At 40.8% G+C, this 24,265-nt stretch overlaps 2 protein-coding genes across 11 annotated transcripts in view; one reads left to right on the top strand and one right to left on the bottom strand.

Moving 5' to 3' along the window:
* The first annotated feature begins 378 nt into the window (after window positions 1-378).
* LOC102069042 (aldo-keto reductase family 1 member B7) lies at window positions 379-10,019 on the top strand. Its single transcript, XM_005481873.4, has 10 exons — window positions 379-871; window positions 1,527-1,694; window positions 2,730-2,846; window positions 3,457-3,534; window positions 3,995-4,117; window positions 5,413-5,519; window positions 5,744-5,825; window positions 6,819-6,902; window positions 7,716-7,798; window positions 8,114-10,019. Exons 1-10 carry the CDS (start codon window positions 803-805, stop codon window positions 8,154-8,156), a joined length of 954 nt encoding a protein of 317 aa, XP_005481930.2. The 5' UTR covers window positions 379-802; the 3' UTR covers window positions 8,157-10,019.
* Window positions 9,919-24,265, bottom strand: part of CALD1 (caldesmon 1) — a 162,338-nt gene continuing 147,991 nt past the window's right edge. For 6 of the 10 annotated variants that reach the window (XM_014275960.3, XM_026790316.2, XM_074540062.1 and 3 more), the window contains 8 exons: window positions 23,466-23,606; window positions 17,691-17,734; window positions 17,517-17,595; window positions 16,065-16,193; window positions 15,010-15,105; window positions 12,482-12,562; window positions 12,225-12,258; window positions 9,919-10,971 (listed from right to left, as the gene is read on the bottom strand). In XM_014275960.3, coding sequence (XP_014131435.2) covers window positions 10,949-10,971; window positions 12,225-12,258; window positions 12,482-12,562; window positions 15,010-15,105; window positions 16,065-16,193; window positions 17,517-17,595; window positions 17,691-17,734; window positions 23,466-23,606 — 627 coding nt within the window. In that variant the 3' untranslated portion in view covers window positions 9,919-10,948. Of the gene's footprint in view, window positions 10,972-12,224; window positions 12,259-12,481; window positions 12,563-14,029; window positions 14,121-15,009; window positions 15,106-16,064; window positions 16,194-17,516; window positions 17,596-17,690; window positions 17,735-23,465; window positions 23,607-24,265 lie in introns of those variants that run through there. The other 4 variants (XR_012580132.1, XR_012580133.1, XM_074540060.1 and 1 more) reach the window with 4 other exon arrangements.

Genomic DNA, 24,265 nt, shown 5'->3' with positions numbered 1-24,265 from the left:
GGAAAAGACTCCAAAGTCATCGAGTCCAGCCAGTCCCCATCACATCTGCCACCAACCCATGTCCCCAAAGTGTGGATGCTGTGGGACAGAGAGAAAGAAAGGGCATGCATTTCTCACAGCAGCTTATGAGAATTCTCAGGGAGTTGTAAGGATGTGATAACCCGTTAAGTACAAAAAATCTGTAGGTGGTGTTTTTCTACTTCATCTTTCTGCTCTTCTCAAGAACAGTGAGGAAGGTGTTTTTGTTAGCTAGCCAATTAAATAGAATGCATTGTATCACCCTATAAAAACCACGCGGTTCTCTCAAATAAGCCTTCTTTGCTTTCTACAACACTGCCTGTTCCTGTGTCATTCTCAGCACAAGAGTGACACCTAAGTAGCACATCCATACACCTTTTGAGAGCAGAACGCGTGCAAAGCGTGCCAGCTCGGCTGCTGACACATTTCACTCTAGGTTTGCTGAGACATTTGTTTTGGGTTTGCTGAGACATTTGTTTTGGGTTTGCTGAGACTTTTGCTCTGGATTTGCTGAGACATTTTGCTCTGGGTTTTTTGCTGAGACGCTTGCTCTGGGTTTGCTGAGACATTTGCTCTGGGTTTGCTGAGACATTTGCTCTGGGTTTCCTCATTTCCAACAAATAGCTAAATCATCCCCGAGCCTCCCTGCAGCCTCAGAGGCACTCGGGCATCCCATCCCGTGTATGAGGCCGGTGACGAGGCGGGGAGGGGCGAGGCGGAGCCGGGCCGGCTTCGGTGCTTATAGCGGCTCCGAGCGCAGGACGGACAGACGGACAGCGGCACCATGGCCATCCCCTGCGTGGAGCTCAGCAACAAGATGAAGATACCCGCCCTGGGGCTGGGCACCTGGCAGGTACCGGCGCAGGAGGGAGGCAGGGTGGGGATGCGGCGGGAGCTGCCGAGATGCGAAATAAAAATAAAAACAATAAAACAGAGAAGGAAGCAGCCCGGCAAGAGCGGGATCCGTGCCCTGCGTGGGCCGATGGCGGCCGCTTGTGTAACCGGGCGGGATGCCAGGCAAGGGGGGGGGGGGCAGCGGGGAGCAACAGGCGAGGGGGAAAATGCAGGAAAAAATAGAATTTAAGGGCTGGGGAAGGTGGAAGGAGGGCAGAATAAAAGAAAGAAACAGAGCAAAAAGAGCGAGCGGCAGCGCTCGCAGCCCCGCGATGGGGTCGCGGTCGGAGATGGGGTCTGGGCACGGACCCGCCCTTGGCCGGGAGGATTCGGCGAAGGAGAAGTGGCGAAACTGCTTGGGCAACACAGGAACAAAGAGGGGAAGTGACAGTGCGGGATGCGCTGCTGGCAGGGGCAGAGCTGGAGGTCTTGCAGAAATAAACTCCTTCCTACAGAAACGCTGCTGTGCCTGCAAACTCCATCGGGTTTCAGTGAAATACAGGTGATGAGCAAACCCCTGGAGCAGCTGGAAAGGGGGACAGTGAGATGTCACAGCACTGACACCTGCCAGGGGGACATGGCAGAGCTCATGGCTGGCTTCTGCTTGCCCCCAGGCTCCTCCGGGAAAGGTGGAAGAGGTGGTGAAGTTTGCCATCGATGCCGGCTACCGCCACTTCGACTGCGCCTACTTCTACCAGAACGAGAATGAAATCGGGAACGCGGTCCAGCAGAAGATCAAGGAGGGAGTTGTGAAACGGGGAGACCTCTTCATTGTCACTAAGGTACAAGGATGCAGGATTATTGGGGCATTTAGCTTTTCTTGGAGAGAAACCCTTGTTGTAGCTGCGAAGTCACATAGGGACCTATTCCCTCCTCTGACATTCACTTCATGGTTTTCTTTTTGTGTATTTGTATCTCACCCTGTATTTGCAATTTGGACTGGCTTTTTCAGGAACTGCTGAGAACTTAGGAAAGATATCACAGCTATTGATTATCCAATAATTTCCTGACATCGATTAAGTCAATTGTACCGGATGTTCTATTGGACACACCCAAGATAAGGAGGGAAAAAGTAAAAAAAAAAAAAGGCAAGATAGTTGTCTGGATTCATCAGTGCTAAGCAAGACATTTGAAAACTCTGTCATGTACAAATAAATGCTAATCCTGAAAGGAAACAGAAATCAAAGTATTTTATAGGTATCTTTTTCATTCCTTTTCTCATCTACTTGTCCCAGACATGCTCCTTAACAAAAAGAACAGTTCAGCTAATAAATTTGGGGGTCTTTACCAGCAAAACCAGAAAACTTGGAGTACAACTAAGATTTCCCATGTTAAACTTCGTTTTTGTTAAAGAACATGGTTTCTTTTAATAATACTTGCTCTTTGATTTAAACAACTTGAATTTTCATTTCAAAAATGAAGTAAAATTGACAACTGTTCTCCATTCTCTCCTCTTTTCTGTTTCAGTTAAAAGGGACTGAAAGAAGGTATCTATGAGCTGCTCAATAGTCAAAATTTAGGCTGAAAAAATAATTGTAACACTAATAGCTTTGCTGTGTCAGATGCCAGATTGTTACATTTATACCTAAGAATATTTTCTCATAAGTGGGAATCCTGACTTCACCTTCATGACAGTTGGCTTTGGGGTCTGTTTGTCCTGCCTTTAACAGTGCAATGTTACATCCTCATCTTCAGCATGCACTGACTTCAGTGGGGAGGGAGTTTTCCTCCCAACTCCCAAGTGAGAAGCTTCTGTGCCCTGGTCTGCCCTGTAAAGTGACTGTAAAATGACAGTCGGGCTTGTCCTCTTCCCACAGCTGTGGAACACCTTCCATGAGAAGTCCCTGGTGAAGGTGGGGTTCCACAAGAGTCTTGCTGCCCTCCAGCTGGACTACCTGGACCTCTACCTGATGCACTTCCCCATGGGATTCAAGGTACTCCTGCTCTCCACACCTTTCCTCCTTACCTGCCCACGAACACACCATCTTCGTCACACTGCTGGGATTTGGGGTTCATTTGATCCCTTTATTAGCAAGAATTAGGTGTGTTTTATCACAGGGGTCTGGCTTTTCATGCCCTTTGGAATGAGGTGTGGATGTGAGCACCCTGGGTCCTCTGGTAACCAGCACAGGGGATAGCATGAATATCTTGATTTTTGGGGATGTTGGCTTGGCCTGAAGTAACCAGCAGTGAAAAATGAAGCATAGCACAGAAGGAATGTGTTTCTTCCTCCAGTCTACATCTGTGTGAAATAAATAAGAAAGCAGAATAAAGGGGCTGTGCAGTGTCAGTTCCCTCATTTCCAGGCCTGTCAAGGTTACATAATTATTATAATTCCCACACTCTTTGCATGCAGGGCCTAATTTGGCAAAATATGGCCCTCATCCAAAAGAGAATACTAATGGACAAGCATAATTTTTAGTTATGCAAGATGTTTAAACAACCTGCTAACTCTCTGCCTGTAAATGCCATCCAAAGTGCTGGCACACTGTAGGAAATCCAACATTTAAAAAAGTCTATGTATTATCTGCCTTGGTTTTACAGGCTGGTGAAGAGCTGCATCCCCTGGATGACAAGGGGCACAGTGTTCCCAGTGACACAGATTTCCTGGACACCTGGGAGGTAAGTCACTATTTGCTCTTCAGAGAAAGTATCAGCTCTAACGATGGAGCAGAGATTTGTGGGCAAAATGGAATTGAGGGATATGTTTAGGTGTGAAGGACAGCCACACGAAATTTGTTTCAACCTGCTTGTATCTCTTGTTTGGGGGAGCAAGAAGGGGCTGGTTTTAGTAAGGATAAAGAGAAGGAAGCTGTCAGCTCTGTAGTTACTGTTCCTAAAATATTTGTATACACACAATGGTAGAAACCAACCCTTCAGATTAATCTAGGTGTGGCTGTTAATTTACTGGGTGTTCATACAGCTAGGATTCTATTTTCTTTTATGAGCTGAGATACTTTTATGTAATCCAATCTAGAGTGAGTTGTTTGTTCATTTGCTACAAGCTTGAGAGAAATAAAATAATGCAGTTTGACAGCAATACCACCAACTCACACCCACCTTGGTTGTCCTTACTCACTAGGCCATGGAGGAGCTGGTGGATGCTGGCCTGGTAAAAGCCATTGGAGTCTCCAACTTCAACCATGAGCAGATTGAAAGAATCTTGAACAAGCCAGGACTGAAACACAAGCCTGTAATGAACCAGGTGAGAATTTTCTTTCCCTTCCTCAGCTAACCTTGCAGTCTGGAATCACAGAATGGATTAGGACTGGAATCATAGAATGGGTTAGGATTAGAATCCATACTTTAAGGATTGCCTAGATCCCCTTTCCATGAGGCTGGGACCTTCCACTTAGGAGTGTTCCTAAATATATTTAGAACATATATGTGTGTGTATATAATCAGAGTATACCTAAATTCATATAATATATAATATACATATTCTATAAATAATACATTATATGTACTTATAAATAATATATAATACACAATAATATATTATATATAAATATCTATTTAGATATATAAATAATATATATTTAGAGTAATCTTAAATATATTCAGCAAAATCCCCACTGGGAGTTTCTGCACCAGCATGGGACTATACAGGGACACACAGGACTTACTCATTTTTCAACATAAAATAAACCACTCAACTTCATTATAGAAAGGAGGTTGAAGAGTACAGTAACATAACAAATTCTCACCACATACCTTATGAATGTAATCACAGGACAGCAGCAGCTTAGGGATCTTCTGATTTTCTTCCATTTCCAAAACTCTTTGCATGCAGCTGAGGGTGCTGAATGCCCCTCTCTTCCAGGTGGGGAGTACCCAGGGGAATCCCCACACCAGCTCAGGTGTAAGTTAACCACTGTACAGGTTTTTCACGTCACCATGCCTGGTGGCGAAGCCCCAGTGCTAGAGGCAGCTGGGTGTGTGCACAGGGCCTCGTGAGGAGCACAGGCACAGCCCTGTGGCCCTGCCATGGCTTGTGGCAGCTGAGCAGCACATTTCCATGGAGCTCCTGTTGATTTGAGGATGTTTTACCCAAACATCTGTTTGCAACATGAGCTTGCTTCCTTAGGTTTGCTCAGATCACCTCCCCAAGGTTCTTCAGGAATGAGAGAGGCTCCTTGAGGCAAGGAGAGGTTGGATGCATCAGAGCAGAAAATAAACTTAAGGCATTCTGAGCTGCCCCTCTGACGGTGCAATCCTGCCCTGCAGTAGTCCAGGAAGGCTCATTGCCCAGATTCCACACAGATAACACTCTTCTCATCTATTTTTTGCTTTCTGTGGGTAATACATAGCATGAGAAAGCTCTATTCTCTGGTAGCCCTCTAGATACTGCTGTGACATTAACAACTTTTTCATAAGATAGATTTGAATCATGACACTGGAAGTCTTCACATTTTCTTTGACCCAAGAAGATTTAAAATGTAATGCTCTGCAGCTCAGCAAAGTCTGCCTCTTTCATCAACCATTATTCTGTGCTTGCAGGTAGAATGTCATCCATACCTGACCCAGGAGAAGCTGGTCAAGTATTGTAAATCCAAAGGGATTGCTGTGACGGCCTACAGCCCCTTGGGCTCTCCTAACCGCCCCTGGTAAGAGAGCACTGCAGCCTTTCTGAACACAAAACACTGCAATTGAACTAGGAAGATTATTATCATTATTATTACTATTATCACTATTGTTATTATTAAATTGGGTAAATTATCTAGTTAAAGCGAGAAAAGCTCTGTTGTCTTGATGCAGATTATCACATGATGTAAGGCTCCTACAGGGAAGCCATCACCTTTCTACTGCCACCATCTCTGTTTTGTAACAGGGCTAAGCCAGGGGAGCCCACACTTATGGATGACCCCAAGATTAAAGACATTGCAGCCAGACATCATAAAAGCCCTGCCCAGGTAAGTTGTCAGAGCAAACCATCGCTCCCCCTCAGATGTCTTACAGGCCAATCCTAGCAGACGCTGCTTTCTCTAGAGATCCATTATAATGTATGACTCTTCTTTTTTGAAGAGTCTCTTCATATCTGAAGAGTCAAATTAATGACTCTTCATTCTGCCCAAGTTCTTAAGAGCATTCATAAAAATTATCAGCTAATTTTCAAGGATGTCTTCAGTGCCAACTTTTGGGTTGGACTAATCAGCAATGGCACATGCTTACCTCACGTGTTCACCTTCCTAAATTTTTATTCCTTTCTCCAGCTAAGTTATTCTTCAGAGGAGTCCTGTAATTTGGAGATATATTTGATTGCCTCCAATTTGCTCATGTTCACAAGGAATTATTGAAAGCTGCTTGATTATTGAAGATTATTTTTTTCTCTATTAGTTTGCTAGTCACAAATTAATTGTTGCCTGGGGTATGCAGAGACTGCACTTCAAATAAAGCCCCATGTTTACATGCAATCAAAGACAATCATATTTTAAAACAGGCAGAGCAGGATGAAAATATTTTATGCAACATTTGGGGTTTTTTTTGGGGGGGTAAAAGTTTTAAATTCTGTAAATATGTTTTTTCCTTTTATGGACTTCCAAAAGCTGAACCTTTGTGAGTACTTAGCTGTGAGCCCAAAATAATCTGTAGTGTCATTATGCTCACTGAGTCTGAGCACTCACATAATACAAGCCAGAGCATCATTTTTCTCCCCTTGCTACTACCCTAAACAAAACCAAAGCAAATCCTGCAAAAGCCACAACACAGGCTAGAAGAAAATATGGTTGGCAGTCTTCTGTCAAATACATGACAAAATCCTGGCATATCAAAATCCTGTGTGCAAAGTGGCAATCTTCCAAAGAGTGAAAAATAAGTTGTAGAGTAAAAGAAACTAAAATCCACAAAATGTGTTTGAATAGATTTCCTGGGATCTCAGTGTTCATCTCCTCCTTGTTTTTTCCTAGGTGCTGATCCGCTTTCTGGTGCAAAGAGACATCATTGTCATTCCCAAGTCTGACAAACCTCACCGTGTTGAGGAGAACATGAAGGTGAAGTGTTTCCCTTGGGAAATGCTGCTGTCTGGTTTTGTGCAGGATGGGCACCCACACCCAGAGCCCCTCTGTGTTTCCAAGCTGCACCTGAGGCACTGGAAGGGGGGTACAGAGATTTGAAAATCTGGGGAGAAGTATTTTGTTCCTGCCGGGGGAGAAATGAGTTACACCAGGGCTGCCCCAGGTTTGGACTTGCCCTTGGGGAAAAGGTTAACAAGTCCTTAGGGTGTAAAGGAACAAGCTGAGAACAAACACCAGACCTGTTAGAGTTTGTCTCACTGTGAGGCTGTGGCTCCCCTTGGCACTGAAGTTTAGCTGGATGTTTGCTCATAAGGTGTGGCATCTTATACAATACCTCTGTATTGCTTCCAATCCATGGTGAGAGGGTTTGGAGTTACTTTTCCCATGAACCCCTATAAATAACTCTTCAGATGATGGCCTGTGAGGCAACTATTTGCAGTTGATACCCAGTAGCCCTCTGTCATAGCAGAAAATTTACCTCCAGTTCCAGCATTTGTGACACATCCTGAGCACCTGAAGTCTTCTCTGTGTGCATTACAACCCAAAGTGCAGTGGTGTTGGAATTCAGCCACCCAGAAATATAAGACCTTGCTATGAGCAGCACCTCAGAAACAAAAGGACTGTCTTGATGATTTCAAGGGTTCTTATTTGCCTGAGAAATAAGAGAGTTGCTTAACTGTGCTTAATGCATTCCTACCTGAAGTCCTAAGTGCATGAAGCACACTTAGGAGCTAATTAACCACAAACCTAACTAAAAGGAGCTTTTATTTTTTTCTCTTTTCCTGCTAGGTATTTGATTTTGAACTGTCCAAAAAGGAGATGGATGTCATCCTCAGCTTTAACAGGAACTGGAGGGCAGTTCCAGTGACCCAGTACGTTCCTTATCATCCTTACTATCCATTTGTCCTATTTCTGTCTGTATTTCCACACACCCCATCTTGAAAATACACACGACCAAAACCAAAACTTTAAATTTGAATGAGGCATGTCCTGGATCTTCAGGAGGGACATTCATTTGGAGTGTTCTCTCCAGCATGTTGGTGTTCCAGGGGCTTTCTCCAGGCCTGTGTTCGGTTGAATTACATCTGCAGAGTGCATTGGCATTTGGGGAGGGAGGCTGCAAAGGGAAATGCTGCCCAGGATATTTTCTGAAGTGCTTGAATAATGTCTTGTCTTTCTCTTTTCAGAGCTGTCAACCACAAGGATTACCCATTCAAAGCAGAGTATTAAATGCAGGAGGTTCCTGCAGGACCTCCATTTACCTCCTTCCAGATTAGATGTGCTCTGCAGCTTCATCTTCATTTCTTCTTCTGTACCTGATAATTGTTGTGAGCAGTTACTTTTTCCTCCTTTTTTTTAAGGAGGAGACCACTAACTGATACAAAAATGCAGCAATAAGGGTGGGGTTTTTGTAAAGATGCTTAGCAGAAATCTGGTTTTGATTAGTAGTAAAAAGACAAGGTCTTTTCCTTTTCCTTCCTTTTTATCTGGGTAATTAGAGACATACTTAACAAAAAAAACAGGGACTTAAATGTTATATGTTACTTCCAGTGTGGTCAGTCATACTGGCTCATGAGTCACTGTCAAAGAATGCTCTAATTACATTGCTTTTTTTATATATTTGTGATTTTCATAGAGTATTTCTAATGCTTTCAAATTTTATATGAATAAAGTTTATCAACCATAAAAGTTGAACAGTGTAGTCCTTAAAGTGTTTTATATAGTTTTTCCAAAGTCTGGGGTTTTACAAATTTTAATACAGATAGAAATAAGTTTCTATAATTTCTGTACTAGGACATACAGATCACTTTGTGGCTTATTCTTCAAAACAAGATTGAGCTCTAGGAAGGACCTAAAGAACAAAGGTTTCCTCACACAACCCTTCCTCTGAACACCCAGAAATTGAACTCCTTTGTGATTCCTGGGGACAGCTGAAGGCAGCATCATGGGCAGGGATAACTCACAGTAAAACCCAGCCAGCTGAACAAAGGGCTGCCTCCATCAGCAGACTGGGAGTCTCAAACATAAACTTAGATTTTTGCAGCTCTGCTGGCAGTACCCAGGACACTACACTCAGACACAGGCTGGCTTTATCTAAGGAAAGCACAGAAAAGACTTTTCTTAAAAATCACCAAAGCAAGCCCTGAGACAGCCTCACAGTTAATTGCTCTAAAAATATATTCAAATTCAAGTATTTTCATATTCAAATTTTTTTTTTTCAGATTTTGTTAGGCCAAAGCCAATCTGGTTTGTGGCATCAGGAGGGACATCCTTATGGGTTCTTCACCTTATCTCACAGGGACTCAGCACAATTCCTACCCCACTTACAACAACTGCTCCATTCCTGCTCATTAACAAACGGGGCTGCTGATGGAAATATTCCATTTATTGCAGATGCAGTTTCAGAATACATTGTTTGAACAAATGGTTTTTATTGCAGCTATCAGATGCATTTGAAAGACTCAGAGGAGTGTTTACAAAACCCCCAAACGAAAACCACGACAACCCACAATGTCAGGCACAGTTTCACCCCCTACAGATAACTTTGTGCATCCCTAGATGTAAACAAGATGGTTCAGCCAGGCAGGGGAGCCCAGCTTTGGGTTGGAATAGGAATTTTCACTTCTTGAGGAAGAAGCCAGGTGCTGTAAGACATGGAAGCGGCGATAAGGGAGCTCCTGGGGGTTCTGGTGCACAACAGAGCTGTTATCAATGTGCTCAGGGGCTGCCTGAGTTGCTCAGTTTATGCCACCCATACACTGTAGGATGAAAATGCTAAACTGTAGGGCATGTAAATCCAAACCAAGCTGACGTCCTAAAGCCATGTGTTTGCTATGTACAAATGAAAATATCTGTCAATAGGATATTCAGGGGAGAGAGGTAAAAAAGAAGCATGACAAAGATTGAGGTTTACTTCATTTTCTCTGGACCTGGTGTAGGGCACTGATGGATGGCAAGATTTAGTGTACAGTCATTTGAAACAAGCTCCAACTCTGTTTACATTTTTTCTTTTTAATTATGGTAGTTTTATATAAATTAAACTACAACGTTTTATACAAGTGACCTATTTTTGACCCTCTATACCCTTACCTTTTCCTCTTTTAAAAACTATACTTTCTTTTTAATTACCCATTACTGGGCAACTGACATTTAAATTTTTTAATACTTATCTCACCATACCTCTAATGACAATTATGAAATCTTACTATAGAAAAGTGTGTGATTTTGTCTTTATTTTTTTTAAGCTGTGATATTGGCTAATTATGTATGTTTATTGCTAAATATAATACTCTAGCACATATTAAAGCATTCTACCATTAGTAGTGCCTTCAGGCTAAACTTTGTAAAGCTATGTGTGTATATATATTCTAGATTGCATTCAATTACTAGTCACTAACAACAAAAAGAAATATCAGTACCGCTGTCAGCTAACATAATCATCCAAATTTAGGTATTAACTTAAACTAGAATGGAAAAATTGATACTTAAAAAAAAAGTATAAAACAAAAAAAAATTAAAACACGTTATTGATGCAGTATTTCTCATGACATGGGCAACTTACAGAAAATATTACATTGTCAACTAAAGGTATTTCTTCCATGCCTTAGTCTAAAGTGCAGAAAGAAAAAGACTTCTGTATTACAAAAGTAACCATCGGTTTCATAGGTTTACTGCACACCTTTCCCAAGTAACTTCACTTTACATGTGTTTTGGGTTGACCTCTAAAGCCAGCTGAAATCACTGTTCAGATACATATTTATGCCTTTCAGTAGGAGAGTCTATATATTTCACAGCATGGGTTTCTTTAGGAATAAAGGCTCTTGTGCAAAGGCAGTACTATTCTGATGAATGTCTAGACTGATTATTAAATACAGTGCTAATATACATGGTTTTAACTGGGATAATGCAAAAAAAAGAGACATTTTGGTAAATAAACATAAATATAAAAAGAACAATTTAGCACTTTTTCCTTTTTTTGTTTTTTCCCCCAAACTGATTGGTCCAGCGTCTTTAGTGGCCTTCTAGGGTTCTTGTCTCACACCTGCTGAGAGAGAGACAGATTAAATATGGCTTGAAATAACCCAGACACATCTCTAGAACAGAAAAAGCTCTCTAGGATAACATGTAGGAAGGCAGGACAGAGCTGGGTGCTGCTCTGCTGCTGTATTGGGGTGGTTTCCAGGTGGACAAAAATCAGGATTTCATCTCTGGGGAGAGGCTCAGCAGTGTCCAAACCCCTGTGCTGGGACTGCTCCTGTGGGTGGAAAACAGCCCAAAAACCCCTCTCCTGACACTTTGGTTTGAAAAGGACAAGAGGGGCAAAACAATTCAGCTTTAGACAACTCTCAACCAAAAATAAAAGTTCACAGGTGCACCATACATCTGGCTTTACATAAAACCACTAAAAATGTGTGGGCACACGTGGAAGTATAGAAAATCAAGAGTTTTTCTCTATTTGATCATTTCACTCTTAGCAAAGAATTGAGGGATGTTGCAAAGCATCCTTAAAGTCATTAAATTGGACAGTGAACTTCCGTTCTTCCCCACCGGTCTTAGCCATACAATTAGTTTAATTTGCTTTATTTGGAGTGCTTTAAAATAAAAAATTTTAAACATTTTAAAAATAAAATAAAAATAAATAAATATTAAATAAAATTTACAATAAAAATAAAAAGCTAAGACGGCTATTTTGCTGATTTCTTTCTGTAAGACCAGCTCGTTTTTCACCAACCAGTGTTTTCAAAATGACAACAGCATAACTATTTTATGCCCTGAAAAAGACACTAATGCAGAGCTCCAGCAAAAGCAGTTTCTCAACCATTCGTGTTTCAATTATATTTTAATGGAGTTTTTGAAAGGCAAAGGCAAAAAGGGGTTTCTGCATCAACATGAACTGCTGCAGAATTTTAAAACGTGGATACACCTATGCAAAAATGTGGCAATGTTTCTAATAATAGGTATTACAATGTTTGCATTGTATTAATATATGTACATCATCAAATATTATATCATTTTATTAAATACATATTATAATGTATCAATAGTAATTATTTAATATTAAATATTAATTAAATTAAATATTGAATTAAATCATTACACATTTACATATTAATATTGATATTTAAATATATTAAATTTACTTTAATTATTAATTATTTTATTAAATATATTTTTATTAATTAGAATTTATTAAATAGTGTATGTTAACATTATATGCATAACATAATTATATTATATTATATATATGTAATAATATGCATTAAACTATAGAAAGAGGTGGAATACATGATTACTTACCATTAGTCTCTGATTTTTTCCCTGTAGCTGATACCTGTTTGAAAAAGGAAAACCACATTATTAATATCCCATATAGGAGAAAATTGCTATTTATAACAGGAACAATAAAATCCAGGTATCTACACATAACACAGCTCTGCAAACCATGAATATGAAAGTGATACACTGCTTTCTGAACCTCATTGTGCTTTTTTTTATAGATAAAAAGGTGGATTAGTAACACAAATCCTGTAAACACCACCCAGACGTGTTATTACCTTAGAAGCAGCACCTGGCTTCTCCACTGACTGCTTCTCCCAGAGATTACGTTTGCCAGAGACATCTCCTGGTCTTAAATCCTGTATTTTTAATGTCAGAGAACAGAAACCAACATTAGTTCAGGTATATTTTCACTAGTTAAAGAAAAAGTTAAAATGTAACTTCCTCACGAGAGAAACTGAGGAACATCCACCAGAGGTAAACATTACATTGTCTATCAGTTATAAAGAATTATATTTCACAAAATAACTCCCCACATATTCATGTTTTAAGACAAAAAACAATCCTGTTGCATTTATTTTATATGGCACAGACTGGTCTTAACTCAGTATGTTCAACTTAGGGAGTGCAGTGAAGAGTTACTGCACCCTCAGATTTTTACCAAAAAAAAAATCAAATTTTTGCAGGAAAAAACCCCCACATTTTTTCAGGGAAGGTATTTCTCCTAGGGAGGAATTCAAAAGTAGCTTTTCTTGGTTATTTTAGGTCAAAATAAAAATATTTTATTTAAAAATTATGTAAATACAGATTTTGAGTTTTAATACAACAGAAGAGCAGATCTCGCTCTACATCTTTAAATACAGATTTCAGCACTTATCACTATAATCCTTCATATTAATTTAAATTCCCATTTCCATTGCATCCTTTGCAACCTTAGGATGTGCCAATCACTAGTCTGATAGAAAAACAAAAAACAAAACAAAACCCCAAAAACCAAACAAAAAAAAACTAGATGAGGTAAAGTGATTAAAGAATAGTAGTAATCTCTGAAAAAATGAGTGTATTATTGAGACTTTAATCAAAATTCCATAAAAACGTCAATTAGCTTCTTGGGGAAAAGGAGGGCTGCAAATGAAAATGAAAACTCCTGGGCAGCTGGATTGATATCTACCTTTGAGCATGGCAAGAAAGAGACTCAAACAATTTTGCACATAAATAATCTCCTTTTCAGGAAGCATTCAAGTCCTGCATGGCTTCCAAGTTTTGTACTGGCCATCCATAGGGAGCTAAGTTTTCTGCACATGAGAATTTCTACCTGTGAAATGCTCAGTGATGAATGGAAATGAGATTCATGCAAGGGTTTTTTGCACCCAGCAGAAACTCCTAGAACTGATCATAATTTGCAGCCACGCAGGGTTGCTGATGATTAAAACTTAAAGCCAATTCTGCTCTTTAAAAAGGCAGTTCAGTTGTAATAGAAGGAGGAAGCAATTTTGACCTTATCACAAAGCCATTTGCAGGGGACATCATCACAAATTCGTTTCCATACTCCTGAAATAATTTGGGATCTGTGACATTGGTTCACTGTAAAACTGAAATATTTGCTCTGCCTTGAATTTAATATATTTCTAAAACCCACAACAATCTTGATGGTCACAAAAACTTTGAACATTCCATTACTTTGGTGGAATGTGACAAGAGTGAGAAGTTCTTTGCTAAATAAGAAATTCTAGGCTTCCCTTTCATTTATCCTGACTAAAAAAAAAGTACAAATCACATATTATAGATGTATATAAACCTTCATAGTCAATGATAAACAGGTTTACCTGACCAACTTAGCAAACAGACCCCCAAAGAAGAAGAATAGGAGGAGGGCGCGTTCCTTCAAGCAGAGACATTGAAAGAAGAAAAAACAATCTATTGAGAAAGAGGGAAATCAAGACATAGATAGAAACAGTTGGCTGAGGGAAAAACAAGAGATTAGTTTTACATTGTCTGAAAGATGCAACTTTAAAGAAAAGAGAGAAAAATGTCGAGGCAGATTCTGTGGTGGACAAGGCTGCAAATTTCAAACTCCTCTTTGGGACAAACAGGAGTGTGAAATGAGAAAGCGTTTTTCAGGCTGCACTTTTCATATAGGGCAGGTGAACTGGCAGAAAAACACTTGGCAGGAAAACACTGCACAAGGATACAGCAAGAAATCAGTTCTTTAACAAAATCCTGAAGTTGAATCATTAACATCGCAAACAATTCTCCATCATGGATATTTAGGTTCCTCATCCTTACCCTTCCCCACCCCACAGTTACCTCTTCCTGCTGTTTCCCACATTGCCAGTTTATTACCTGAACAGCAATTTTTGCTCTGATTCTTGCTAAACTAATGGCCAGGCTAAAGGGCTTTCATTAGGAGTTACATTTAGGCTCATAAAGAACTAAATTATTTCAGTTGTGTTTTAAAACATACTCGGAAGGTTTTTACAGGGCAAGGGCCAAACTCCAAGTGTGTGTATGTGTGCAGCCTGGGGTCTGTGCCTGGTGATTTCTAAATTAATAGTAAGCCTTTCACAATAAAGGCTTACCAGTAAATAAAGTCATCCTCTACCAGAGAAATGAGCTTTAGGGTGAGAGCTGCCCTGTTTCCTTTCCCCATTTTTGGCTACAAGGAGCCAACAGCCAGAGGGCTGTGAGCTGCCAAGAGGACACACAGCAGAGTTCCTCCAAAGGCCATGAGCTGGTGGAGGAAGCACCCCCTGCCCCAGGAGAGAGCCCACCTGCTGAAGAGAATGGCTGTTCCAAGTTTACTTACAGAAGGTTTTGGAGCAGGGGATTTGTTGCCCTCTGGGGTCTTGGTCAACCACTCGTTGATACGACTCGAGACACCAACCTTCAGCCCAGCAGTTTCCTGCAAAATGGTAAAATCCAACCAGAAGACTTTCAGAATGGCTTTTGGCCTGTTTACCATGGCTTATATTTAAAAGCAAAGCCAAGCCTGGGTTTAACAGAGAGGTCATCACTGAGCCTATGGCTTGCTCAGAGACATCCTGTGTGCTCTGAAAGTTTTGTCCCTTTGTATTACACAGTGTTGCTGCCCTCTAGTTTTCAAAAATTGTATACATGGACTGACAAAAACATCTCCACTTTACTGCTACCCCAGTATATACATGTCAGACATAAACATGCTGTTTCTACCATAAGCCCTAACTCCAAAAATCTTTAGCTTAATAGAAGAGACATCAGTTCAAATCTACTTTTTTCTCTTATTAAACTATTTTTTTTTCAAAAGAAGTACACAATAGAGAAGTGGCCTAAAATTTAAAAAATTAAATCTTTAAAATGCTAGAACAAATCACTGACATTTAATTGCTGTCATAATTCACTTCAATCCATGGCTCATCTTTTTGTCTATGATAAATGCCCAGCAACTCACATGAATTTATAGAAAGAAAATATTGCTTTAAGGATTTACACAGAAAAGATAAAGGTCTCACAAGTACTTCTATGAATTATCTAGAAAATATCATCACTATCCTGCCTATTCAAAGCTCTTCTGCTCCCCAGAAGAATTTTGCCCTACTCGAAGATTTTCTTTGTACTCTGCTTGAATGACCCAGATGTATTTTTCTAAGATATCTGATGTGGCTCTGGAATGTCTCATAACTGAGCTCAGTAGGTCACTGAATTCTTCCATTATACTCAATATTGCAGCCACACCATCTTGTGGCTTTCTGAGGCCTTCGGGATCCTGTGGGATACCCTTCACCAGTGATGCCAACAGGAGCAGACAGGAATATGAATGCAAGGCCAGGTCCTTAATAATAAGAGCATAATTCCTTACAATTATTAGGATAATTAAACACATACCTTATTTGGTGTTCCTGTCCCAGAAGGTGATGAGAAAACATTCCCTTTCTCCCACATACTCTTGATGTTACGGACGCCCTCAGCTGGAACGTGCAGGTCGGAGGCTTTAGGTCGTGAAGTCTTTGCACTCTGGGGAAAAATTGGGGCCAGTTGGTGCTTGGCATTGAGAGCTGGATTTGCAGGGTGGTTTGACCCTGGGGAACGCAGCATTTCCATGTGGCTCTAGCACTGGTCATGCAAAGATGAGCAGGAGTACCCAGTTCAAGAGGTGCCACTGAGACTCTCTCCCCTTTTAGATTTGCAGCTTCACCCTTGATACAACCAGTTGGGAAAGTGGCACTCCCTTATTTTTATGTTTATTACCTTTCTAAAAGCCACGGCAAACCTTAGCTCTGCACACAACTTCTCCAAGGATTTAAAATCTTAGCTTATACCTGGCTCCTGGAAGCCTGAGCTAGGGAATCCCTTTGCAAGGGCAGGGGGAAAGGCTGTTCTGTCATTCAGCATCAGACTGCTCCATCTGCCCCAGAGAACTGAACCTCAGCATTCTAGGGGTAAATCTCAGCAATTAAAATATTTTTTAAAATGTGTTCTTTTGAAGAGTGGAGAATTGGGTGTGAGTTTTTGGCTGGTTTTTGGGGGGAAATGTGTCTTTTGTACGGTTACTAAAAACACTGGCCAAATTCTCCTCTTGTTCCTCTTTCTTATTTTCAGAATTCTTGCACATTTTACATATCATCAATTGGATGAGAATAAGAACCTGTATGAGTGATGCTTTGCCTCTCTCATTGCAAAGCAAGGTAGATTTGGCAACTTGTGGACAAATCAGAAACTCAGCAAAAGGAAATATTTCAAGTCAGACGGCAGCTGGATACTGTGGTGTCAATCTCCTATTTTACCTTGGACTAGGGACAGAAAAAGCCCTCTGTTCTGGCTCTTAGCTACAGTTGTCAAAATCATGTGGGGTCAAGTTCTGCATTTTAACGTGATTTTGATTTCCCTTTTGTCACTGCTTAACTGGTTCTCTGTCTTTGCCAAGGAATTTCACTGTGGGGTGGCAGCCAGCAGCACAGAGCCAGTTCCTTGTTCTCCTAAATCAGCTGCTAGGTCAGCTCTGCTCAGGATGACCATCAGCTCTGTGCTGACAGGGCTCTCACCAGCCAAGCAGAGGATGTGACTGTCACTCAAGATGCTGGCTGAACCCTCCAAAGCTACTGCCAGCTCACAAAACAGTAAATTACAGCGTGAAAGGGGAGATCCAAATCTGAGGTTTTGTTTAGATGCATCTCTAGATGTTGGTTACAGATGTGCCTCAAGCACTTTGTTCTTGAAGTCACATTAAAGAAGAGTTTGTGATCAAAAAATCCCTGCAATACTTGAACAGCAAAACAAAGGCTGATTAAAGGCCCCAGAGCCATTAGTAACCAGATCCATTTACTGGAATTTACTTACCCCAAGTGCACTAGTGTATTGCTCAAGTCTACTGTCAATCTTGGAGACAACTGCTGTTGTCTGGGTGGGCTTCATTCCACTGTAGGAAGTAGGGAAGAAAAAAAAATTAAGAATCATTATTTCCCCCACTTAAACACTGCTGTTTGAACACAACTTACTGTTTCTTTGCTTTACCTCTTTTGAGCAGATTTGTTCAAAAATTCTGTTCGCTCCTCTATCTAGAAAAGAGAGGAACAAAAGCTTTAGGTTTAGAGTTCATAAAGGGTCAGCCTGTGCAAGGCCAGCCTGAAACGTAATTTTGAATATTAAAAAAGTCAAGTTGAAGGAGATGCATTCCAACAGAATTTTCACAGACACACACAAAGGTTTTATAGACAGGAGCCTGTTATGCTACAGATTCATAAAAGTGGATATATTTTCTGCATGAATGTTTGCATCCTACACATTTCCTCAGTGCCTCATATGTAGCAAGAAAATAAATGAACAACACAGAAAGAAGAAAAGAGAAGAAGTCTATCTCATGGAAGGGATTGATATGCACAAAAAACTGTGTCATTCTCACATCTCCTACACAAGAGCAAGTAGGTATCTCTTGAGAAAGATAATAAAGTTTTTGCAAATTTAATAAAGTTTTTCTGAGCTGAGAGATCAGACTAGGCCAGGCTTGGAGCTCAGCCACAATGCCTCCTTACTCATGTCTTTGGAGTACACAATCAATTTGAATTTGGGCTCCAAAAACCCCATCAGTGTAAACTCTTCTCACGTTCAAAATACTGCTGAATCAGTATCTACAAGCTGTTATTATACAAATTGGTATCTGACATTTCATCATGATTTTCTACTCTGTAAATAGGAAACTATTGTGATGTCTCCAAGGAGGAAGACTCATGAAAGTCTCATGTGGCTTCTGTCAAATCTCTCAATACTTTAAAAACAAAAAACTCCATCCCTGAATAAAGGTTTAAAACATTTCCCTTTGGGTGGTGGAGAGATGGGGAGTGCATGCATCTATTTGTATTCAGGGTCAAGAAATATTTTCATCAAACTTCCCCAAGTCTTATCAACATTGCATTGTTCCACTTCTCATGTCAGGCTCTACAGTTTCACTTAAAAGTAAAATACATGCAAGAAGCTCCAGGGGATTGAAATGATTAATAATCAGCCTGGCTGGATTCCTGGGGATTCCCCAGCCTCAGCAGGGGCTCTCCATTTCCAATTTACTTTAACCATGACTGCTCTGGCATTCATGCCTTTAAAACAAGGCAATGACAGCCATTCCTTTAAATGGTTCTCTTCAGTGCCTTTAGCATCCAAGGCTATCCCAGAACACCAAACCCCACAGCAATCCCATCAAAGGGCATGCACAGTTTATTTCTCAAGCCCTTGCAAGCAGGCAGTTCACTTGAGTGCAGAATTTGCCAAAGCAGCTCACTGGAGGAGCTCCAGCTGCCACCCACCCAGCTCAAAGGCACCTTGAAACTCTAAAACATACATACAATTTACAGAGTCATTTCCATCACCAGTTTTAGCTGCCAAAACACGAGCTAAAAGCAGTCCTGAGTGCAATTTGCCAAGAACAAATCCCCTGTTCCAGTGGAAGAATGTCACAAGGTGGCAGCAAAGGACCGGCAGGAGCAGGAGCCCTGCACTCCCGCAAGGAAAGGTTACAGCTCTCACCCAGAGATGGCAATGCCACAAAACCAGCAGGGAAATGGTTCAAAGGTGGCCAAACAGACCGAGGACGGTCACTTAAAACACATGGCCTCACTTCTGCTATGGTACAGTAGGAGTTTCCCCAATGCTGACTTCTGGGTCATAACCAGCAGCGCAGGAAAATAATGAGTTATCCCCAGAAAAACATCAGTGAAACCCTGGTGGGCAGCAAGGACAAATAATAGGGACTGTCTCAAAGAACCAGGACTCAAGGCAACTGCCTAATAATTCATTTATAGGATCTTCACACTCTTTTTATCTGCAAGCAGGAGAGATGCTTCTGCACAGGCTCAAGTGGGCACTGGGGGAAGGTGGAAAGGAACAGGAACATTTTTCTTGTGGTTATAGTAAAAACTCAAAAGCGGAGTTGTTCTTTACCCACTGGTAACAGAGGTTCTCAGTTACCAGTTATCACTGTGTATTACTCAGTTATTACTCAGTTAACAGCTCTGGGATCAGGAAAAAGTCAGGGGTTGTTCAGAAGAGGAAAATGGAAAAGCAAAACCAGAAAAGAGTTAGGAAGAAACCCTCAGAGCTGAGCAAAGCCCTCTCTGGCTGGGGAAGCATAGAGGGATAAAATACCTTCCGCACATTTATGTGAGGATTTATTCTAGAATATCCTCCTCAAAAGGTAGCAGAAGCAGACATTGAACACATTTAGAGCAAACAAACCTCTACGCACGTGTGTATTCAACATAAAAGTCAAACACATTTAGACACCACAGCAACATCTAAAGGTCATTTACCCACTGCACAGCACACAAACTCCATGCAAAGAATTTAAAATGTTTGGCACATACAGTAAACAGTATGACAAAATAGATCTGTAAAAGAAACAGGCAAAGCAAGGTGGTTAACATAAAATCCAAGATGTTTTCTCAGTTTTCAGGAAATACGAATATTTTTTTACTGCATTCATCTTATCATGATCTTGTTAAATAACTTGGACTATGTATTGCTGTCAGGTACTGAGAGTAATAATGAGATAGGACAGGACAGGTCTCTAAAGAAAAAATTGTCTCTGAAAAGTCCTATTTTCTGGGTTAGCTGTCAGCAATGCCTTGCAGAGAGTGCTGGCTGCCACATCAGCCAGTTTTCCAGGAGATATTTTCTCCAAAGACAGGGATTTGGAGAAAATCCTGCCATTGCTCCCTCCCCTCAACACCTAACTGCTTTTCCATTTCTCTAGTGATGGTGTTCATCCCCAAGAGGAGACTTAGTATTGAAATATCCTGTACTCTCCTGATTTACCCAGAGAATAGAATAAAAAGACTCAGTAACCTTCCTGCACAAAGGAAATATGAGGAATGAACTTGTCTAAAAAGCAAAATGATCAAAGATTTTTCAGGAAACGCCATTCTTTGAATGCATCATGTTTTGCATTAACTAAATTAGGGAAAGGACAAGCTAGAGGCAGATGGGAGAGCAGCAGAGCTTGTTCCAGGCTTTGTCCTTATTAAAAAAAAAAAAACCAAACAAAACAAGGACAGAGGTTGAACAGAAGTTTGGTACCACTGCAGCCCACAGGGTGTCCACCCAGCCCTGAGAAATCCAAGCTGCTTCTGTCCCAGAGCTGGGGATGAACTTGGCCTGTATTTATTTGGCATGTTTCCTTTTCACTGTCCCCTCAGAAGGAACCAACCCTCGAGCTGTCACTGAGAGGACTCCACACACTGTGGTAGCTCTGCTGAAGTGTTGTCTCAGGTTTGAGGCAAATTTACCAGTTAAAACAACAGGAGCTGCCAACACTGTGATTTTTAGAGGCCAGACTAGCCAATCACAGCAGGTTTTCCTAAATATAAGCATACATGTATGTTTTGTCCATGTTCATGTATGCACATGTACATTTGGGTCACACATGGGGAGGAGCTGCACATCTTTGTGTCTCAGTTCTTGGCCTGCAAGCCCAGCCAGCCCATGGCCTGTCTGGTGGGCAGATGCAGCACCCATGGGATGGCAATATTCCACCCTGCTGCTCAGTCAAGCTCCCTTCTTCCCTTTGTTCTTGCAGTTCCCTTGGCAATCAGTACACCCTACTTTCCTCATGCTGGCCACTCCTATGAACTTCTTTTTCCCAAAAGCTTATCACATCAGGAAGGACAGGGAAGGAGTAAAAAAGGTGCTTTGCCAGATTGTTACTCAGGAGGAGTCAGAATGTGCACATGTATCATGCATTATTTTTACACTGAGCCTCCCTTTTTTCAGTATTAATTCCAGCCACCCACCCACCACTGTGCATTTGGGATTATCACATGACTCATGGCAGATCTGAGCTGATACATCCATCACAGGAGAAAACCTGTGCCAGATGCTTTACAAATTAAGAGATAACTTGGGCAGTGCCGAGCAGACAGTGAGAGAGCTGCATGCCAACCAGCTGAGACCAGCCTGGGAAGTCAGTCCAAATTCAATCCAAATTAAAGGTAACAAAATAGACTTTCTTCTCATAACTGGATTTTGACATCAAGTTTCACATCAGGTTAATAAACTCAGATTACTCTCCCCACAGCTCTTGACCACAGGATGCCAAGAAACAGTTTGGGGTGTGAACTTTTACAACATTACACATCCACACTGGCCACCCACAGACACTGGGCTGGAATCTGTAGAGTATCACCAATTTCTCAGAGAGAGAAACAGAGAAAGGAAAAAATGTGCAGAGCTCCATATATCAGTTTTGTAGCAAACAACTTCTACCTGACAAGACACAAAACCCAGCATAAAAAAATATACCTTGCTGCCTAACAACATTTTTAAAATGTCAGCTTTCCTCTGAAAATAGACTTATAGTGGTGCAGCATCTGTACAAAAGGTATCTGAAAGCTTTCAGCCTCCTGCCAAGTCCAGTGTTTTTTAACACTTTCCCCAAACTAGGATCTATATCCTTTTCACTTTGTGTTTTCAAGTACAATTTCCTCCATCCTGAGCCTTCTGTGAATTAAAGCTCCAAATGTATGTCATAAAAGGCATCTCAATAAACAGAAGAAAAGGAAGCCCTCCCAGGAGGGCTGGGAAGAAGCTGTAGATTTACAGTGTCTGTTATAGACATCATCTTTAGCAACCAAAATGGCAAGACCAGGTTTAACTAATCACAATAAGTCATGAAGCTTTGCAATCTTTGTTTACAACTGTGTGCATTCTGTCCCAGTATTTCACGTTCAAATGTTCAAAAACATTTGGACTCAGTATTTGCTAGAACTGGACCCAAATTTCCAGATTGGATCAAAGTGTAGCTAAAGCAAATTTTGTCCAAATGCAGTTTTTCACTCAATAGTTAATCTCATGTTTTAATCTCATGGATTTTTAATTTTAATCTCATGGAGTTTTAATCTCATGGAGATCCAGTTCACGGTTCAATGAGCTCCTCCCTGGTTCTTTTCTCTCCTATTTTTTCCCACTAAGTGGCCTTTTTGACAAATGTTTTGGGTTCTTAAATGACTAATAACACAAAATTCAAAGTTCTTTTCCTTATTGCAAACATTAATAGATCTGCAGTTTGAGATTGAGTTGAGAAAGCAACTGGACTGAATTCCAAAAAATACTCCCAATAATTTCAGTGGGGCCAGGATTCCTCTTCCATGCTGAAAGACCATTTAATTGATTTATCACACTTCTAATATAATATAGGCCACAAAAGACCATTTAGAAATCCTGCAGCAACAGAAGGGTGAGGTTTGTAATTTTTGTTATGTAAGAAAATGAAATCCAGCCCAGTACTTCTAGATGTTATTTTTAGGGGGATTAGACATAAGCTACAATTCCCATGCAGGTCAGTTACAATTAATGATGATTAGGCTAAATATGCTTAAGGACAAAGCAATCTGGCAAGCAAGACAATAACTGTGCATGTGGAAGGAGGGAGAGAACATTTGTGACTTAATGCTCTTAGGAGATCTTTTCCAACCTAAATGATTCTGTGATTCTACTCCAGCTCACAAAGCACTCCTATAACAAATTTAAAACAACACAGTATTACTGCTCCAAGCTTCAAAAATAATTTTCTCTTGGAGGTGAGGGTCCTTTTTGGAGATTCTTCATCAAGAAGAGACAGCTGCCAGTCTACTCTCTATTTCTAAGCAGGAACTCTAATTTTCAATCATCCCAATGAGTTCAAGTCTTTCAGCTAGAGGTTTCAGGTTAAGTCTATCAAAGCATTTTCCTGGGTTTGATTACAAGTATTTCAATGTTGCTGTTGATGTTTTTTATGTCCTGTATAGATGCTAATGGGAAGGTTACCTTGAGAGATGAACCTTTAGGACTCAAACATTTAAATGGCTTCTTGTCTTCAGACACACCATCTTCTGGCATCTTTTGGCGTTTCTCAGCAGCTTCAGCCCTTCTTTTTTCGATTTCTTCCTTCATCCTCCTCTTTTCCTCCTTGAAAAATATGAAGGTTTACTTGTTCTTTCAGAATCTACATCACCATCACAGGGCTGTGCAGCCCTGCAAACATTCACCAGATTTTCTAAAAACAGGATTTTATACCAGTTGAAACAGTTCAGTGATCTGTCTGAAATGTATAAAGGTGTTAATGCCAATCCATGCCAGGAATACAATTAGTGTGTGCTGTTCTAGTGGTTCCTCACAGTAAAGTCACCAAATTTACTGCCATAGAGTTCCACTTAAACAGAGAAAAAGGCTCAAGTTCAGTTTCTCTGTATTCTCATGTATCACATTGGTATTGTTCTCATGTCCCTCTACTCCGACACTCATTGTGCCAAGGTTAATATTTAACATGAAAAAATCAGTAGGTGGCCAAGAAACCCAAGATTAAACGCTTGCAGATCTCCCTCCAGAGATGAGTTTTGCTTCACGAGCCACAAGTCAAACCAGAAGCCCTCAAAGCTACACCAGTGTGAGCACTGGTCAGTGAGGTCTGTGCAATCTTGGGGCATTGTGCAATCTTGGCATCTGCTGAGTTCTGCTGCAAAGAGCTCAGTACATTGAAGGAATTGGCATTCAGCTGCCAGATACTATCAGTATTATTCATTTACCATTTGTTTTCCAAACAACTAGGATTCCTATATGATGCACCA

The sequence above is a fragment of the Zonotrichia albicollis genome, chromosome 4, assembly GCF_047830755.1.
Source record: "Zonotrichia albicollis isolate bZonAlb1 chromosome 4, bZonAlb1.hap1, whole genome shotgun sequence".
NCBI lineage: Eukaryota > Metazoa > Chordata > Aves > Passeriformes > Passerellidae > Zonotrichia > Zonotrichia albicollis.
The sequence above is the reverse complement of the archived record's forward strand: the minus strand, read 5'-3'. Positions and strand labels throughout refer to the sequence as shown.